Source organism: Mustela nigripes, chromosome 3 (genome assembly GCF_022355385.1).
Source record: "Mustela nigripes isolate SB6536 chromosome 3, MUSNIG.SB6536, whole genome shotgun sequence".
NCBI lineage: Eukaryota > Metazoa > Chordata > Mammalia > Carnivora > Mustelidae > Mustela > Mustela nigripes.
Window position 1 is genome coordinate 2,996,452 of NC_081559.1, and position 18,811 is coordinate 3,015,262.

The following is an 18,811-nucleotide window of genomic DNA, read 5'->3' on the forward strand; positions in this document are numbered from 1 at the left end:
CTTTCCTGGTCTTATAGAGTTTTACCTAAAACACGTATAGATCAATATTCTGAAAATTCCTGCAAGAAGGAAACCAAATCAATCTTAGGACTGTTCTGTTTGTTTCCTTGCTCTCGGGAATCAGTCCTGTGCTATCTGCATTGTCCAATATTAACAAACACTTGTTTCATATATTTTGTCCAGTTTTCTAGTTGTTTACAACAGAAGGACAATTTCTGTAGCATTTAATTCTTCATGAACACCGGTCACTTAATTTTTAAAAATAATACAGTACATGGCTAATTCTCAAAGCTTACAGAAAGATTAGTAAACTCTAAAATTTAATTTCTCTAATATTTTGCTGTTCTTCTTTCTTAAAATCTATACCTATTTATCCTTAGTTTTCCTTTTTCCCAAATTTTTCATGTGTATGATTTCTTTACAGTAGCTTTTCATATTCTAAAATACTAACTTCAAGTATAAACCTGAGATTTATTCTTCACAAAATGAACATTCAAAAGTAAACAAATACATAAATCCCACACTGGTAATTAGAAGAAATTCCAAAGAATTTTAAAAGTTATCTAATATTTTAAAGAGGAATTTATATGCCCTTTAAGCCTTTAACACAATAGGCTACTCTCTCCTCTCCTCTCTCATATCGATCACTAAGAATAAACACCTAAAACACAAGACAAAAACAGCACGGGTTTCCCTGGCCATTTGCTCAGGAACGCCTTCCTGGACACTAACTGGACATCTTGCTCCTTGTTCTTATTTTTCTCTCTGGCCATGGACTTCCTACTCTAGCACTGAGGATTAGTGATCCTGCTGAAATACCTTTCCTTGGCGTAGTATCCTTGCTGACACAGTTGGGCTTTGGGAGGGTAGGGTCTCAATCTCTTCTACTCATCTTTCTTTGATTACTGATATCACTTGCAATTGTGGAAAGGAACCCTTACACATAGAGAAGGTGGCTGCAGTCTGGACCATAAGCAGACTACTAGATCCTTAGAATCTACAGAAGGAGACAGGAGTCCCTGAAGGGCTCACAGGGGTTAGGAGCAATCCTAGAAGCTTAATGACACAAGTATTAGAATCTTTTAAAAAAAAATTGTTCAAACATTTGATCTGCAAACCTTTCACTGAGGCAACAAAAGCTATTTTCTCCTTCAGGGCTACTTTTTGGTGTATGTTTCTGGCCGAGATAATTAAAACAAACCTTGTATGTAAGCTCTATCAGAGAAGCCTCAGTGGGGATTTTGGATCTTCACATCACGATGTTTCCAGCAGATACTAACATTCTGGAGCCACATCTGAACTACAGATCTGAATAAAAACCAAAACCTGTCCTTCTGATAAGAGTGCTTACCGTGACCCTAGCCTAGGGTGATCATCGCTGTGATGGATGGCTTGCCAGGTACCCTCCTCTGGATGCGGACTAATCATATTGCCAAGGGAAGAGAAAGAATATTGAAAGAATATTGCGTTCTATCCCTCGGTTCTGGGGTAGGCCAGTGGTTTTAAAATAATATGTCATCTTGCACATCTGTACTGCTTTAAAATGACATCATACAGGCATGAGGTAACGTGCTGCATGACTATGTTCAAACGAAAGTACTAAGTGCCTAATTAACAGCTTAGGGAGAAAAACAGGAATGCTAGTTTCTATATTGCTCTGGAAACAAGAGAACCAGCTTCACTTCAGAATCCCTGAAATATAAAATGATTGTCTAGATTTATGTGAGCATTCCTAAAAGCTGTTAAAATTCACATTAATTTACTATGGTGAGTTAAGATAGCATATGACTGGGCAATCTACTCTAATTTATGCCTGGCCTTGAATGTTAATAGAATTCTAATTACTAAATAAGACCCTACGAGACTAATTTGGGATTTCCACGTTAGGAATATAGTTCACAATGGGAGGGGTGCCAGGTAGTTCAGTCGGTTAAGTGTCTGCCTTCCGCTCAGGTCAAGGGGTTCTAGGATGGAGCCCCCTGATCTGCTTGGGCTGTCAGGCTCCATGCTTTGTGGGGAGTCTGCTTATCCCTCTCCTTCTAACCCTTACCAACCCTGATGTGTGAGAGCAGCTCTCAAATAAAATCTTTTAAAAAGAGAGAGAGAGACAATATAGTAACAATGGGGAAGTGTTTTTATCTTCACAGGTGAAACTTCAAGTATTTTGTCAGTAAGTTTTCTGACAATTGAAACATGACAATTATACCTACAAACTGAAAAATACTATCAAATAAGGGCAAGCTATTAACAGCTTTTCTATAAAGCGGAAGGAAACACACTTCTTTCTCTTTGTGTAGATGTCTGAAATGTTCTGAGTCGCACACTCACAGCTCTAGGCATGGCAGTACACATGCACTCCTTTACACAAAAATGGCTTTTGTTTTGCTGTTACCAGTCGAGTCACATTGTAGAAAAATCGAAGTGTGCCTAACACTGAGAAACACTGCTTAAAACTCAGCTCTGAGTAGAGAAGGGCCTCTTACTAGTTTAAAAAGAATCGTTTGGGTTTGTTTTGTTTTTTAATTAAACCTACTGCTTAGACTATATACTGATCTGTTGCATACTCAACTGAATTTATAGATTCATGGCAGAATTACAATACATTATAAAAAAGACTATACTCCAGTAACCCAACACTTTTAATAAAAATGTCCTTAAATGCTTCTCCCCAGGACAAGGAGGGCTCCCTGAAGAAGAGGCATGCCTGCTGACGTCTCTCTCTGCTACAGTCACGGGACCTAAAAACAGCTCAACTTTGCTATCAACTTCCGGCAGGGAGACAAGGCAATTGGTTTAGATACAGGTTTTGTGAAAATGCTTTCTGAGACTCAACTGAGTTCAGAGGAAAAAAAAAGACAACGCCCTCCCCCCGCCAAAACCTGTGCAGTGGTTCATGTCCCCGCCATGGAGCTCGGACACAAGAGGCTCTGGAGAGGCTTCCTTACCACAAGGATTCACCACACTCAGGACAGAAAAGATCCATATATTACCTTCAACTGTTCTAGGGCAAAAGATGAACCATCTTGCTGTAAATTCTCAATTATCTGTTCCACAGTATTGGCCGAGAACCAACTACAAAAAAGGAAACACATGATTTCACCAAATCTGCAAGCAATTTCTTCTTTCCAAAATAGAAATGAATCTAAACACAGGCTTTCCCCAAACTCCATTTCAATAATGAAAAAATTTTCCAAGCTATTTTACAGGATGATGAAATAAAACCTTGCTTCTCTGGGTAAGCGTTTGCAGTCTACTTTTATTAGTGCAAAATAAAGCCGAAATTTTCTCTTATGCTTCCTTGCATCTATTACATATAAATAAATACCTTAACTGTGAAAAACTGATGCTTCTAAAATGTAGAGACAGTTATGTTATTTTCCAATAGTTTCTATCCTCCCCTTTGTTCCTTAGGCCAGTCTATCAATGTCTCAAATCACTGCACAAAAAATCTTTTGCTGATCAGCTTTTAAGACCATAAAAAATGACTTTACGAAGATAAAAGATAATTCAATTGTTATTTTCCAGCCTCCATTCCCATAAAAAAAAATGTTTTGCACTAAAATGAATCAGCGAGATAGATTATTTCAGTATAATGGATTTATATTCCTCCCAAAAGAGTAGGAAAGAAGCTACTTTAAACAAAATAAATACAAGTACCATGCCATCTGATCTCAGAATGCAGTGCATTATTGAACACAATGTAATTACAGTGTTACAAAATTCAATTTAATGCAGTCCTTCCAAAAGAACAGACATACGAGACCTCCCTCTGAGTACCTGTTTATGTTGTCCATGTGTTCCTCAAGTATAAAAGACTTGTCTTGATCAATCTTGGACTGTTTAAAAAAGAAAAATCTTGTAATTTACTTGAAGCAACCCAAATCTTCTAAAAACCCTTTAAAATGTTATCCTATTTAATGATACACTTTGTGACAGATTATCACTTTCAGTCAAATTATATCCAACAGTCTCAGAAATAGTAACCACATGTTCAAAACTCAGATGGGTTATTCCAGACTGGTTCTCAAAAGTGCTGACAGCAAAACATGTTCTTTTATTTTTACTGCTGTATTATTCTATTTGCTACATTATCACTAAAGTATGGCAACGAATTAAGGATGTGGGGGACCGGAGAAGTGACCGTGCCCAAATTTCCATTTGATACAGAAAACACCCACCAACATCCCTGACATCTCTGCAGCACGACCTCGGGGAGAGAAAATACGAGTGTGAGAAGGAGCTCGCAATGCCTAAATGACCGTAGTCAGGATTTTTTTTTTTTAAATTTGGGGCCAAGTCCATCCTCTCACGTTTGCAGTTCTGGTGACTCCCTCTTCCACCTCTTTTCTCAGACCACAGCTTGCTGGCCCCTCACAGTCAGGTCCGGCTTCCACGGGCTCCAGTTTACCAAGTGTGGAGCCGACACAGTCACTACAGGTACCACTGGATCCCAGCAGAGTTGGAGCTTGATTAGAAGCTCCATGTCTCTTTGTGTGTTTGGAAATAATGTTTTTACTGACAGGACTAAGTCTTGAGTTACTTTGGGGAAAGTTCTATCGTCCGTCGTCGTTGTCTTTTTTTGTTTTTTTTTTTTTTTCTTTTTAAACCGGTGCTGTTATAGGCTACATTTCTCCCATGTTGTACTTTTATGAATTTGGTACTTTGGACTGAAATCCAAAATTTTCACTTATCTCTCTTGTGATCCGTGATTTAAAATAAGAAATACAAGGAAATCTGGCTGGCTCAGTGGGTACAGCATGTGGCTCCTGACCATGGGGCTGTAGGTTTGAGCCCCACTTTGGGTATAGAGAGATTACTTAGAAATAAAATCTTAAAAAATGAAATAATAAATATATATTCAGTCTTTGCCTATATATTTGTTCTTTATTCCTGGCTCACAGCTCCCCAAAACCTTGAAATTTCTTTAAGAAGAACATCTTTTGTTGTATTTGGTTATTTGTCCCTAAATTAAGGTGAAATGGGCCCCCTTTGTTATTCATAACAAGCCTCATTCCATCACAGGTACATTAATGAGGTGACTTTCAGAAAGCTCCTAAGAATGGGGCTGGTCTCCAGGGGAAACAACCTGTGATGAGAAGAGAACTTTCAGTCTCACCTTCTAATCAAGCTCCAACTCTGCCACTAGCTCCTGCCTCCCTCCACTTCCAGTGAGGGAAAAGGGGTTCGAGACGGAGTTCCATCACCCATGGCTCATAACTTAATCCACAGTGACTATGTAATAAACCTGCCACAGAAGCCCCAAAGGATGGTGTTTGGAGAGCTCCGGGTTAATGAACACATCCACAAGAGCGGAGAGGGGCGCCTGGGTGGCTCAGTGGGTTCAGCCTCTGCCTTTGGCTCAGGTCATGATCTCAGGGTCCTGGGATCGAGCCCCGCATCGGGCTCCCTGCTCAGCAGGGAACATGCTTCCCTCTCTGTCTGCCTGCCTCTCTGCCTACTTGTGATCTCTGTCAAATAAATAAGTAAAATCTTTTAAAAAAAAAAACAAGTGGGGAGAGTAGCACATCCCACCCTCGCTGGGACAGAAGCTCCTGGACTTGAGACCCTTCCGCACCTTGCCCTGTGTACCCTTCAGCAGACTATCCATTCATATCCTTTATTGTATCCTTTGTATTAAACCAACAAACACTAAATGTTTCCAAGTTCTGTGAGAAATTCTAGCAAATTATCAAACCTAAGAAAGGGGTCATGAGAACACTGATTTATGGCCAATAAGAAGTACAGCTGACAAGACAGGCCTTGTGACTGGCATCTGAAGTGGGGTCAGTATTGTGGGAATAAGCTCCTAGGGTGCGGGATTGCTAACCTCGGCAAGAAAGTGTCACTCCCGAAATGAAGGAACTACAGGACACCCAGGTGGTGCTGCGCTGAACTGCTCCGTGTATAGAAAAGCCACACACCGAGGGTCAGAAGAGCTGTGAATGCGGGAGTGGTGTGAGAGTAACAGAAAACGCACGGAGCGTTTCCCCATACATTTATTACCTTTCACACTGATACTATTAAACAGGTCACTCTAAACTTGAAGGGTTTTTTTAAAATCCATAATCCTTTACCTAATTTTTTTCTTAATTTCAAATCAATTTGATCAAAATGTTATCAACGTTGTCATCCAAATTACTGAGAAAGAAACAAAAAGGCCAAGATGACTTCATCCATAGACGAATGCCCACACATTTAGCAGAACTCTCTTCGACTCCCGCCCGCTCCGACCCATGCTACACAGACAACATGAGAGGCTGTCAACTGCTCTGACAAAAGCTGAGGAAACCCCCCGGACTCCGCGTTCGCACTCGCCGCACGGAGGCCTCAGGGGCTCCGCCAACCCACACTCCTGTTCTTCGGTTCTGAACAAATCTGTAGACTATCTTTCTAAGTATGTCCTCCCCTTTTTCTTCTCTATTATGAATTCCTAATAATGAGATATAAACGTGTTGGAATGACACCTCTCATGTTCCTTCCTCTCCATTTTCCACCTTATTATCCTTTTTGTCCTCCTAGAGTTTTCCTCAACCTTCAACTATAATCCAGTCTGTTTGTGGGGTTTTTTCCTTTCATTATCACATTTTTTTTTTTTAATTCTTTGACTGCTGTATTCCATCTGTTCTTATTTCACAGATGAAATATTTTCCTCTTATCTGAACAATTATAGTTTTCACAACTATAGTTTTTCTTTCTTTTTTTAAGTGTCCTTTTCCCGGCACTGCTTGCTTAAAGCGCCTTTTTTTGCTTTGACCAATTTGTTTTTACACTTGGCATAAAAAAATTTCAGCATGAAGTACTAAAATTAAGGAGCTTCCTGTGTGAAGTCAATCGCAGTTACAGGACTGTCAATTGTCTGATACATCACAAAAGACTGGGCAAAGAGCTGGATGTTTCATTGTGGAGGGGGTCCTCAAATGTCAACCTCTACAGGTTTTTTCCTTTTTCTTCGAATGTATTGCTTAGGAGTGGGATGGAGCTACTGACCTAATGTTTGCGTCACCCCAAAATTCATGCTGAACCTCTAATCCCCAAAGTGATGGTACTTGGAAGGGGGGCCCTGAGGTGATCAGGTCAAGAGGGTGGAGCCCTCACGAAGGGATTAGTGCCCTTGTAAGAAGGACCTGAAAGAGCTCACTCTGTGGTGTGAGGACACAAAGAAGGTGTCTGTCCATCTGCAAACCAGGAGCAGGTCCTCACCAAGAATCTAATTATCTGACACCTGATCGTGGAGTTCCCAGCCTCCACTACTGTGAGAAATAAGTTTCCGTTGTTTAAGCCACCCAGCCTGTGGTGTTTTTGTTATAGTCGCCCAGACCAAGACAGAGGGTATTCAATAGTCTGGAAGCCAACTAGGAAAAGAGCTGGAGGTCTTCCTGTTGATTATGTTCTGCCTCTTTTTAGTAGAGCACTTTCATCTCATCCTGCCCCAGTCAGCCGGGTCTGTCTGATCGGACCTAAGTAGTAAATTTCTACTCTTCAGCCAAGCGATGAAAGGGTAGTTGGTGCTACAGCAGGGAGAATTCTGGAGAATTCTGGAGAATTCTGGAGAATTCTGGAGGCCCAACTGCTCCTCTCGTTTCTCTACCCGTCTCCACGTCCCAGTCTTCTGGGGACTCTGGCACCTTAGAGAGGGCAGAGGGCAAGAACTGCTTGCTTCTTACTGGTTTCCCCTACTGAAGTAGAAGATACTGCAGTATTCTCAAATCTAGGGTAGCTTTCCTCACCCTTCTGTTTTCAAGCTTCCAAAATATTGACCTCTCATACCTACCTGCTCCTTTTCTGTTTTGTTTGTCTTTGGGGATTTGTGCCTCTTCTATTCTTTTTTACAATTTTAGTGAGGTTTTAGAAGAGAGCATGTATTCTACCCATCATGTTTTACTAGATGTCATGTAACAGTTTTAAAGATTTTTGGCTCTTAAAAGAAAACTTAAGTTACAGAACATAAGTCAGGAACTGAAAGTGAACACTGCATTAGACCTTGTCATTATATTTAGATATGCACCACAGTTTCACGTTAGCAGCTCAACAGCACCAGCACTGAGCCATCCATTACAAAAATGTCACAGTGCACTGCAGGAAGTCCTTGCGCGGACCAGTCACAAGGCTACATGCTGAAATTCACCAGCAGTCAGAATAAAGGTTGTGTTGTTGTGCTGCAAAGAAGTCATCCTCTTGAATGGCTATCCAGCAACTCTGAAGCTCTGATCCTTCCCTCAAGCTTTCACGTTAATAAATCCCAGCACCTCTGTATCCACAAACTATCATATTCACCAACTGCTAATTTTTCAATCATTTCCCCTGCCCATGAATTAAAATATGAAGCTAGAATACTGACAAGATTACCTTGGCATGGTAAGCATCCAAGACATCTGCAATATTTTCTTTTGAAGGAGATTTTAGGGCTAACAAATCTTCTTCTAACATGCCCAACTAAAAGGAGGGAAAAAGGAAGACGGATTTGAATCCCAGTACAAAACAGAGACTCTTTTTTAAAAAACCTTGTACTCTTTTTAAAAATACTTGTCTTAAAATTATGATGTGTTCTCTTCAGCTGAATCAGGAAGGCAATTTTCTCTGAAGTTAAATGCACACACATTCCCACAGTAAATGCTGCCTTGCAAAAAACTAGACAAAGATGGAAGAAACTAAAGAGGAGAGAGACATTCGTCTTGGTTTCTCTCTATTAACCACTTGAAACGCAGTACTGCAACCAGAGATGTGAATGATAGACTTTAATTAATCTGAACTAAAATTGCCACGGGGGTAACGGTACTACAGTCAATGCACAGCTCTGTAAAACGGCCACACTTAGCTCTCCATTCACATCCCTGCTCAGCCAAGTGAGCAGCAGAAACAGTAGAAAGTTTCCAAAACACAGCTCAGTTTTCCTGCCCGCACACTTGCTCAGTATGTTTACTCTTCCTAGAACGCCTTTCCTGACATCCTCATCTTAAAGCCCAGCTGAACTGCAACCTCTAGGAGGAAACTTCCAGTTTTCCTCCTTCCAATCCACTGAGTATTTTCTCTATGTTCTTTGTCTCATATTCTTTGTCAGAGAAGACAGATGGTTATCTACCTTTTATCTTTTGGACCCACCTCCAGTTTCATCCCTAACATTCATGACCCATTTCTGTTCCCCCGGGCAGGCCCTGCGAGTGGCAGTGTACGCACTGCAGAAATTACCAGCGGGCAGACCGACAAAGAAGGGAGTAAGTGTGGATCAGTGCTCTCTCCCATCCTTACTGAACTCCACTGTAATAAGGGTATCCCTCCAGAGTAGACAATGGACTCCCACGTTTGCTGCCTGTTACAGCTAAAGGGAAGGATGGGGCAGCCACCTACTCAAGGTGACTACGGACATGGAGAGAGATCTGAAACTTGAAACAATGTGATAGAAGGTTCTCATATTTTGTCATGACATTCTTTCTCCTACCCCAGAACATCCCTCTCTCAGAATCGGACATCCATTTGGAGATCGATGTGCTTCCTCCTGGAAAACTAAGTTCACCCCACAGTTCCAGAGACAGCACACACTAGCAAGGTGGGCTAGCTGATGTAGGTTAACTGGCTCGTGGGTTGAAGGGTAATAGAAGCCTGTTCGAGGACAGGGAGCTCCCAGCTGAAGCAAAATAAACCCCAAATTTCTTGATGGAAATTCTGAGGCAAAACCACCTAAGACTGGATTTTCTGCTACACTAACCACAAAGAGATTCAACTACTATGGGAGGAACTACCATCCCCACTTAGAGACAGGCAAACTAGGGGACAAAGAGGCTCAATTCAAGCTAGGATTTAACTCTAAGGTGTTTGTACATTCTTTGCCACTGTGCTATTCTGTGCTAAGAAAATTGGGCACACTGTTAAAAAAAAAAAAGGTACAAAGCTAAGTAGTATGTGTCCCTTGCAACAGCCTTTAGAAAAGTTTTTAAAACCATATTTTACAAATTTAACTCTTAAATGCACTAGCAGGGAAACTCACAACCAAAAGGACCTTTCAAAAATATTTTTATAAAATAAAAGTTTATCTTTTCATATATAATTTTAGATTCTTCTATATTAGAATTCCTTAAAGTAGGTTTTTTTTTTTTACCCTAAGTGTAATTATTCATGAAAAAATATTCACTGAAGGTACCAAGCAAAACAGTCCTGAATCCAGACATATTTATCTCCATTTTATACATGAGAAAACATGATTGGAGAGCTTATTTACCTTCCCAAAGGTCACAGAGCTTTAAACATTAGATCCTGGATTCAGACCCACATCTAACCAAAGCCTGGGATCTCAACCACTTAGACTTCCCGCGCAATGCAAGTTATTCCAACAACACAACATACAATCCAAGTAATTACCTTTTCAGAATCTACAAAATGTGTAGCAATTCCTGCTGCATACACATCTCTTCCTTTCAGCCTGAATCCTGTTAATGCAAGGAAGTAGCCAAGTTTTCCTCGAAGTCGTGGCAAGAAATAACCTCCACCCACATCAGGGAACAGTCCTGTTATTAAATAATGAAAAGAGATCGTACTGATTCAAATTAAAAAGACGAATAGAACTCTTTGAGATCAAATGGCCATTTCTCTCTGGTATTTGAATCTATACTAAAAATATTACTAAGTACTTTCCAATGCAATAAATATCACAGAAGACAACTATTATATTGTTCTAACTTGGGTATTTTTCAAATTTTTCATGTTTCATTTCTACAGAAGTCAATAAAGTATTTGATGGCATAATGTTCTGTATATAAGTAGTACTCATGAAACGTTACCTAAAATTTCCTTATTACTATTTTTAATAATCTCTGAAACAGTAAAAAATGAAAATGAGTCACTGAACACTATATCAAAAACTAATGATGCAATATATGTTGGCTATTTGAATTTAAATAAAAAAATGTTTTCTTTCCAAATGATAAGCAAAGAAAAATATGCATAATCTAAAGCTATGTGAATATTCATTAAAACCATTCAAATCATAGTTTATTGTTAATTATCTAGCATTCAAGATACTTTATTTATTACTTATTTATTTTTATTGACATATAATGCATTATTAGCCCCAGGGGTAAAGGTCTGTGAATCACCAGGTTTACACACTTCACAGCAATCACTATAGCACATACCCTCCCCAGTGTCCATAACCCCACTTCCTTCTTCCTAACCCCCTCCTCCCTGTAACCCTCAGTTTGTTGTGAGATTAAGAGTCTCTTACGGTTTGTCTAGCTCCTGATCCCATCTTGTTTCATTTATTCGTTTACTACCCCCCAAGCCCTCCATGTTGCATCTCTACTTCCTCATATCAGGGAGATCATATGATAATCGTCTTTCTCTGACTGACTTATTTCACTCAGCATAATACTCTCTAGTTCGATCCATGTCATCGCAAATGGCAAGACTTCATTTCTTTTGATGGCTGCATAGTATTCCATTGTATATGCATATATATATACACACACACCACATCTTCTTTATCCATTCATCTGTTGATGGACATCTAGGTTCTTTCCATAGTTTGGCTACTGTGGACATTGCTGCTATGAATATTCGGGTACCTGTGCCCCTTTGGATCACTACATTTTCATCTTTAGGATAAATATACAGTAGTGCCATTGCTGGGTCATAAGATAGCTCTATTTTCAACTTTTTGAGGAACCTCCATGCTGTTTACCAGAGTGGCTGCACCAGGTGCATTCCCACCAACAGTGTAAGAGGGCTCCCCTTTCTCCGCATCCTCACCAGCATCTGTCATTTACTGACTGGTTAATTTTAGCCATTCTGACTGGTATGAGGTGGTATCTCATTGATTTGTATTTCCCTGATGCCGAGTGATGTGGAACACTTTTTCATGTGTCTGTTGGCCATCTAGATCTCTTCTTTGCAGAAATGTCTGTTCATGTCCTTGGCTGGATTATTTGTTCTTTGGGTGTTGCATTTGAGAAGCTCTTTATAGATTTTGGATACTAGCCCTTTATCTGATATGCAATTTGCAAATATTTCCTCCCATTTTGTCAGTTGTCTTTTGGTTTTGTTAACTGTTTCCTTTGCTGTGCAACAGCTTTTGATCTTCATAAAGTCCCAACAGTTCATTTTTGCCCTTGCTTCCCTTGACTTTGGTGATATTTCTAGGAAGAAGTTGCTGGGGCTGAGGTCAAAGAGGTTGCTGCCTGTGTTCTCCTCAAGGATTTTGAGGGATTCCACTCTCACATTGAGGTCTTTCATCCATTTTGACTCTATTTTTGTGTGTGGTATAAGGATATGGTCCAGTTTAACTTTTCCGTATGTGGCTATCCTATTTTCCCAACACCATTTGTTGAAGAGACTATCTTTTTTCCATTGGCCATTGTTTCCTGCTTTGTCAAAAATTAGTTGACTATAGAGTTGAGGGTCCATTTCTGGGCTCTCTATTCCATTCCATTGATCTATGAGTCTGTTTTTGTGCTAATACCATACTGTGTTGATGATGACAACTTTGTAATAGAGCTTGAGGTCTGGAATTGTGAAGCCACCAACTCTGGCTTTCCTTTTCAACATTCTTCTGGCTACTTGAAGTCTTTTCTGGTTCCATATAAATTTTAGAATTACTTGTTCCATTGCTTTGAAAGAAAAAATTGATGGTATTTTGATAGGGATTCCATTAAACATGTAGATTGTTTTAGGTAGCACAGACATTTCACAATTAAAATGACTTTTAATCATTTCACAAAATGATTAAAAGACATTTTCTTTTAATCCATGAGCATGGAACTTTTTTCCATTTCTTTGTGTCTTCCTCAATTTCTTTCAAGAGTACATTATAGTTTTCTGAGTACAGATTTTTTGCCTCTTCAGTCAGGTTTATTCCTAGGTATCTTATGCTTTTGGGTGCAATTGTAAATGGGATTGACTACTTAATTTCTCCTTCTTCTGTCTTGCTGTTGGTGTATAGAAATGCAACTGATTTCTGTGCATTGATTTTATATCCTGACACTTTACTGAATTCCTGTATAAGTTCTAGCAATTTTGGAGTGGAGTCTTTTGGGTTATCCACATAAAGTATCATATCATCTGCAAAGAAAGAGAGTTTGACTCTTCTTTGCCAATTCGGATGCCTTTTATTTCTTTTTGTTGTCTGATTGCTGAGGCTAGGACTCTAGTACTATGTTGAATAGCAGCGGTGAGAGTGGACATCCCTGCCATGTTCCTGACCTTAGTGGAAAAGCTCTCAGTTTTTCCCCACTGAGAATAGTATTTGCTGTGGGTTTTTCATAGATGGCTTTGATGGTATTGAGATATGTGCCCTCTATCCCTGCACTTTGAAGAATTTTGATCAGGAAAAAATGCTGTACTTTGTCAAATGCTTTTTCAGCATCTATTGAGATTATCATATGGTTCTTGTTCCTTCTTTTATTAATGTATTCTATCACATTGATTGATTTGCAGATGTTGAACCAACCTTGCAGCCCGGGAATAATCCCACTTGGTCATGGTGAATAATCCTTTTAATGTACTGTTGGATCCTATTGGCTAGTATTTTGGTGAGAATTTTTGCATCTATGTTCATCAAGGATATTGGTCTGTAATTCTCTTTTTTGATGGGATCTTGTCTGGTTTGGAGATCATGGTAATGCTGGCCTCATAAAATGAGTTTGGAAGTTTTCCTTCCACTTCTATTTTTTGGAAGAGTTTCAGGAGAGTAAGAATTAATTCTTCTTTAAATGTTTAAATTATCCTGGGAAGCCGTCTGGCCCTGGGCTCTTGTTTGTTTGGAGATTTTTGATGACTGCTTCAATCTCCTTACTGGTTATGGGTCTGTTCAGGTTTTCTATTTCTTCCTGGTTCAGTTGTGGTAGTTTATATGTCTCTAGGAATGCATCCATTTCTTCAAGATTGTCCAATTTGCTGGTGTATACTTGCACATAATATGTTCTTATAATTGTTTGTATTTCTTTGGTGTTGGTTGTGATCGCTCCTCCTTCGTTCATGAATTTATTTGGGGCCGTTCTCTTTTCTTTTTGATAAGGCTGGCCAGGGGTTTATCAATCTTATTAATTCTTTCAAAGAACCAGTTTCTAGTTTTGTTGATTTGTTCTTCTGTTATTTTGGTTTCTATTTCATTGATTTCTGCCCTGATCTTTATTATTTTTCTTCTCCTGTTGGGTTTAGGCTTTCTTTGTTGTTCTTTCTCCAGCTCCTATATACTTAGGGTTAGGTTGTATATTTGAGACCTTTCTTATTACTTGAGAAAGCTTTGTATTGCAATATATTTTCCTCTCAGGACTACCTTTGCAATGATTTTGAACTGCTATGTTTTCATTATCATTTGTTTCCATGAATTTTTTCAATTCTTCTTTAATTTCTTGGTTGAACCATTCATTCTTTAGAAGGATGCTCTTTTGCCTCCATGTATTTGGGTTCTTTCCAAATTTCCTCTTGTGATTAGATTCTAGCTTCAGAGCACTATGGTCTGAAAATATGCAGGGAATGATCCCAATATTCTGGTACCATTTGATTTGTGACCCAGGATGTGATCTATTCTGGAGAATGTTCCATGTGCACTAGAGAAGAATGCATATTCTGTTGCTTTGGGATGGAATGTTCTGAATGTATCTGTGATCTCCATCTGGTCCAGTGTGTCATTTAAGGCCTTTATTTCCTTGCTGATCTTTTGCTTGGATAATCTGTCCATTTTAGTGAGGGGGGTGTTAAAGTCCCCTACTATAATTGTATTATTGTTGATGTGTTTCTTTGATTTTGTTATTAATTGGTTTATGTAAATGGCTGCTCCCATGTTAGAGGCATAGACATTTAAAATTGTTAGATCTTCTTGTTGGACAGACCCTTTGTGTATGATATAGTGTCCTTCCTCATCTCTTATTATAGTCTTTGGCTTGAAATCTAATTGATCTGATAAAAGGATTGCCACCCCAGCTTTCTTCTGATGTCTATTAGCATGGTACTTGTTTTACACCCCCTCGCTTTAAATCTGGAGGTGTCTCCGGGTCTAAAATAAGTTTCTTGTAGACAGCATATTGATGGTTTTTTGTTTTGTTTTGTTTTGTTTTTTAACCCATTCTCATACCCTGTGTCTTTTGATTGGGGCATTCAGCCCATTTACATTCAGCGTAACTACTGAGAGATATGAATTTAACTGCCATTGTAGTGCCTGTAAGGTGACTGTTACTGTATATTGTCTCCATTCTTTACTGGTCTACGACTTTGAGGCCGTCTCTTTGCTTAGGAGACCCTTTCAATATTTCCTGTAGAGCTGGTTTGGTGTTTACAAATTCTTTCAGTTTTTGTCCTGGAAGCTTTTTATATCTCTGATTTTCAGTAATATCCTAGCTGGATATAGTATTCTTGGCTGCATGTTTTTCTCATTTAGTGCTCTGAATATATCATGCCAGTTCTTTCTGGCCTGCCAGGTCTCTGTGAGTAAGTCTGCTGCCAATCTAATATTGTTACCATGTATGTTACAGACTCCCTGTCCAGGGCTGCTTTCAGGATTTTCTCTTTGTCACTAAGACTTGTAAGTTTTACTATTAGATGACGGGGTGTGGACCTGTTCTTATTGATTTTGAGGGGGGTTCTCTGTGCCTCCTGGATTTTTTTTTTTTCTTTCTTTAAAGATTTTATTTATTTATTTGACAGAGAGAGATCACAAGTAGGCAGAGAGGCAGGCAGAGAGAGAGAGAGGAGGAAGCAGGCTCCGAGCAGAGAGCCCGATGCGGGACTCGATCCCAGGACCCCGAGATCATGACCTGAGCCGAAGGCAGCGGCTTAACCCACTGAGCCACCCAGGCACCCTGCCTCCTGGATTTTGATGCTTATTCCCTTTGCCATATTGGGGAAATTCTCTACAATAATTTGCTCCAATATACCTTTTGCTCTTCCCTCTCTCTATTCTTCTGGAATCCCAATTATTCTAATGTTTCATCTTATGGTATCGCTTATCTCTCAAATTTTCCTCCCATGGTCCAGTAGTTGTCTGTCTCTCTTGTGGTCAGCTTCTTTATTCCCCATGTTTTAGTCTTCTGTATCACTAATTCTCTCTTCTGCCTCATTTATCCTAGCAGTAAGAGCCTGCTTTTGATTTTTTTTTTTAAATTTTTGATTGCACCTCACTAATAGCTTTTTTGATTTCAGCTTGGTTAGATTTTAGTTCTTTTATTTCTCCAGAAAGGACTTTTATTTCTCCAAACAGGCTTTCTCTAATATCTTCCATGCCTTTTTCAAGCCGAGCTTGCACCTTGAGAATCATCATTCTGAACTCTAGATGTGACACATGTTACTAATGTCTATATTGATTAGGTCCCTAGCCTTTGGTACTGCCTCTTGTTCTTTTTTTTTGTGGTGAGTTTTTCCACCTGGTCATTTTATCCAGATTAAGAATACATGAAGGAGAGAATAAAATACTAAAAGGGTGGCAAAGACCCCACAGAAATGTGTGTTAACCAAATCAGAAGAGACCCCAAATCATGGGGGGAAGAAAGGGGGTAAAAAGTTAAAAAAAATTTTTTTTTAAAGAAGAAGAAAATATAGATATTAGACTGGTGAATAGTATAGCGCCACCCACCTAATTTTGGGAGTACTTTGGTCTCTTAGAAGAAACTACTTCCCCAAATTTTAAAGCAAGAAAAATATTACACACACACACACACACACACACACACACACACACAGGTAAATACGATGAAGGGATGGAATATGACTGTAAAGATGAAAAATTTTTTTAAAATTCTAAAAAAGGAGTTGATAAGTTGGTTGGGAAAAGAAAGAAAAAGAAAGTGGAGAGAATTTTCTCAGGCTAAAGACTAGAACAAAGTCCTGTGCTAGATTTAGGGTATATTTTGATCTATTAGAAGAAGTTGTATCCCAAAAATTTTTAGAAGGAAAAAACTCTATGTGTATACAAAAAGTAAAGTTAGATACATGAAGGATAAACTATGACTATAATAATGAAGGTTCAAAAAGATTTTTATTTTTTATGAAAGCTACTGTTAAGATAAACTAGTTTAAAAACATTAAAAGCGGAAAGAGTAAAAGTTTAAAAAAATTAGCATAAGAAAAAAATAAAATTTTAAAAAATTAATTAACTTTGCAAGACTAAAGAATAATGGGGAGAAAGCCATGAATTCCATGCTTTGCTTTCTCCTCCTCTAGAATTCCACTGTTTTCCTTGATAAGCGAGCTTGGTCTTGGCTGGATTTCTTGCTGATCTTCTGGGGGAGAGGACTGTTGTAGTGATTCTCAAGTATCTTTGCCCGAGAGGCAGAATTGCACCACCTTGTCAGGGGCCAGGCTAAGTAATCTGCTCAGGTTCGCTCTCGGGAGCTTTTGTTCCCTGAACGCTTTCCGCTTTCTGTAGAATTCTAGGTGATGGGAATGAAAAGGTGGTCTCCCACTCTCTGGCCCAGAGGAGCCAAAAGCTCAGGGCCCCACTCTGCAGAGAAAAGCTCTCAATCACTCCTGTCTCCCTGGTCTCCAGCCATGCGCTGAGCTCACCCAGCCTGTGAGCAATCGTCTCTTGTCTCTGGCACACAGCCCCGCCTGAAGTCTCCAAACCCAGCAGATCACTGCTGCTCGTCCTGGAAGGTCTCCCCGTATCTGCACTTGTGGGAGCCCTGCTCAAGGAGCAGAGGCCTCACTGTGCCATGGATTACAGTTTAAGGTAACCCCGAGCTGAGAGCTCACTCCTGGGCTCCATATCTGTAGCCGGCTTCCCTGCTCTAATACCTGTGAGCTCTGCGGCACTCAGACACCCCCAATCCTCTGGTGACTTTGTGGGACCTGAGACCACACTGTTCCCACTAGGGCTCCACTCCCGCTTAGCCTCTGGAATGATGTCCCTCTATGGAGCAGACTTTTAAAAAGTCCTGATTTTGTGCTCCGTTGGTCCGCCACTTGCTGGGAGCCAGCCCCCCACCCCCACCCCGCCGTGGTCTATCTTCCCATTGCTTTGGATTCACATTCTCCACAAGTCCTACCTTTCAGAAAGTGGTCGATTTTCTATTTCTAGAATTGCTGCTCTTCTTCTCATCGACCCCCTGTTGGATTTGTAGGTGTTCGAAATGGTCTGATAAACTATCTAGCTGATCTCCTGCTACCTGATGTCATCTCAGTCTGCTACTCCTCCGCCATATCTACTCCTCCCTAGCATTCAAGATATTTAAAGTGATGCAATAATCTTTAGTCCTACACCAAGAATGTTTATACTTAATAAAATCACTTGCATTTACTCTTTTCTTAGCCACCTTTTCTTTTTTTTAAATTCCCTTATTCCTTCTACTGGTAACAACCAAAATAGCATATATGCAAATACATGCCAGTATACGACTTCTTTGTACTTAAGAGGTCCTTAAACAACTGTGATCCTCTAGTTTTATAATCCAGATATCTATTCTAAGATTGCTTCATTTAATGAAATTGAGATAAAAATACAAGCACCCAAATTCTTTCCAGTTCTACTTGCCAAAACATTCCTAGACTTGAAAAAATTAGCAGCATTCTACTGTACATATCTCATAGCACCTCAAACAAGATAGTTCTAAATTTGAATTCATTACTTCCTATCATCTCTTTTCTAGTATCACTTACCTCAAAAAGTGCACAACCATCCAGTTTTGACACCTTCTCATACTACCCTTTTAACATGCCCCAGTGATTATGACCTACTGATTCCTTCTCCTAAAATTTCTCCATACACTAGCCAGAGTGATCTTTTTAATAAAACAGATCTTCGTAAGAGTTTTGCCTTCTACTGCTTAAAACTCTTCCATAACTATTTTTCTTAGATTAAAACCAATACTTTATCAGAGTCTTCAAGGCCCCC

At 39.5% G+C, this 18,811-nt stretch overlaps 1 protein-coding gene across 8 annotated transcripts in view; it reads right to left on the minus strand.

Moving 5' to 3' along the window:
* The window catches only part of HIBCH (3-hydroxyisobutyryl-CoA hydrolase), a 142,932-nt gene that overhangs the window by 63,246 nt on the left and 60,875 nt on the right, over positions 1–18,811 (minus strand). For all 8 annotated transcript variants that reach the window (XM_059393055.1, XM_059393054.1, XM_059393050.1 and 5 more), the window contains 4 exons: positions 10,354–10,499; positions 8,347–8,433; positions 3,778–3,836; positions 2,991–3,072 (listed from right to left, as the gene is read on the minus strand). In XM_059393055.1, the coding sequence (XP_059249038.1) occupies positions 2,991–3,072; positions 3,778–3,836; positions 8,347–8,433; positions 10,354–10,499 (374 nt within the window). The remainder of the gene's footprint in view (positions 1–2,990; positions 3,073–3,777; positions 3,837–8,346; positions 8,434–10,353; positions 10,500–18,811) is intronic.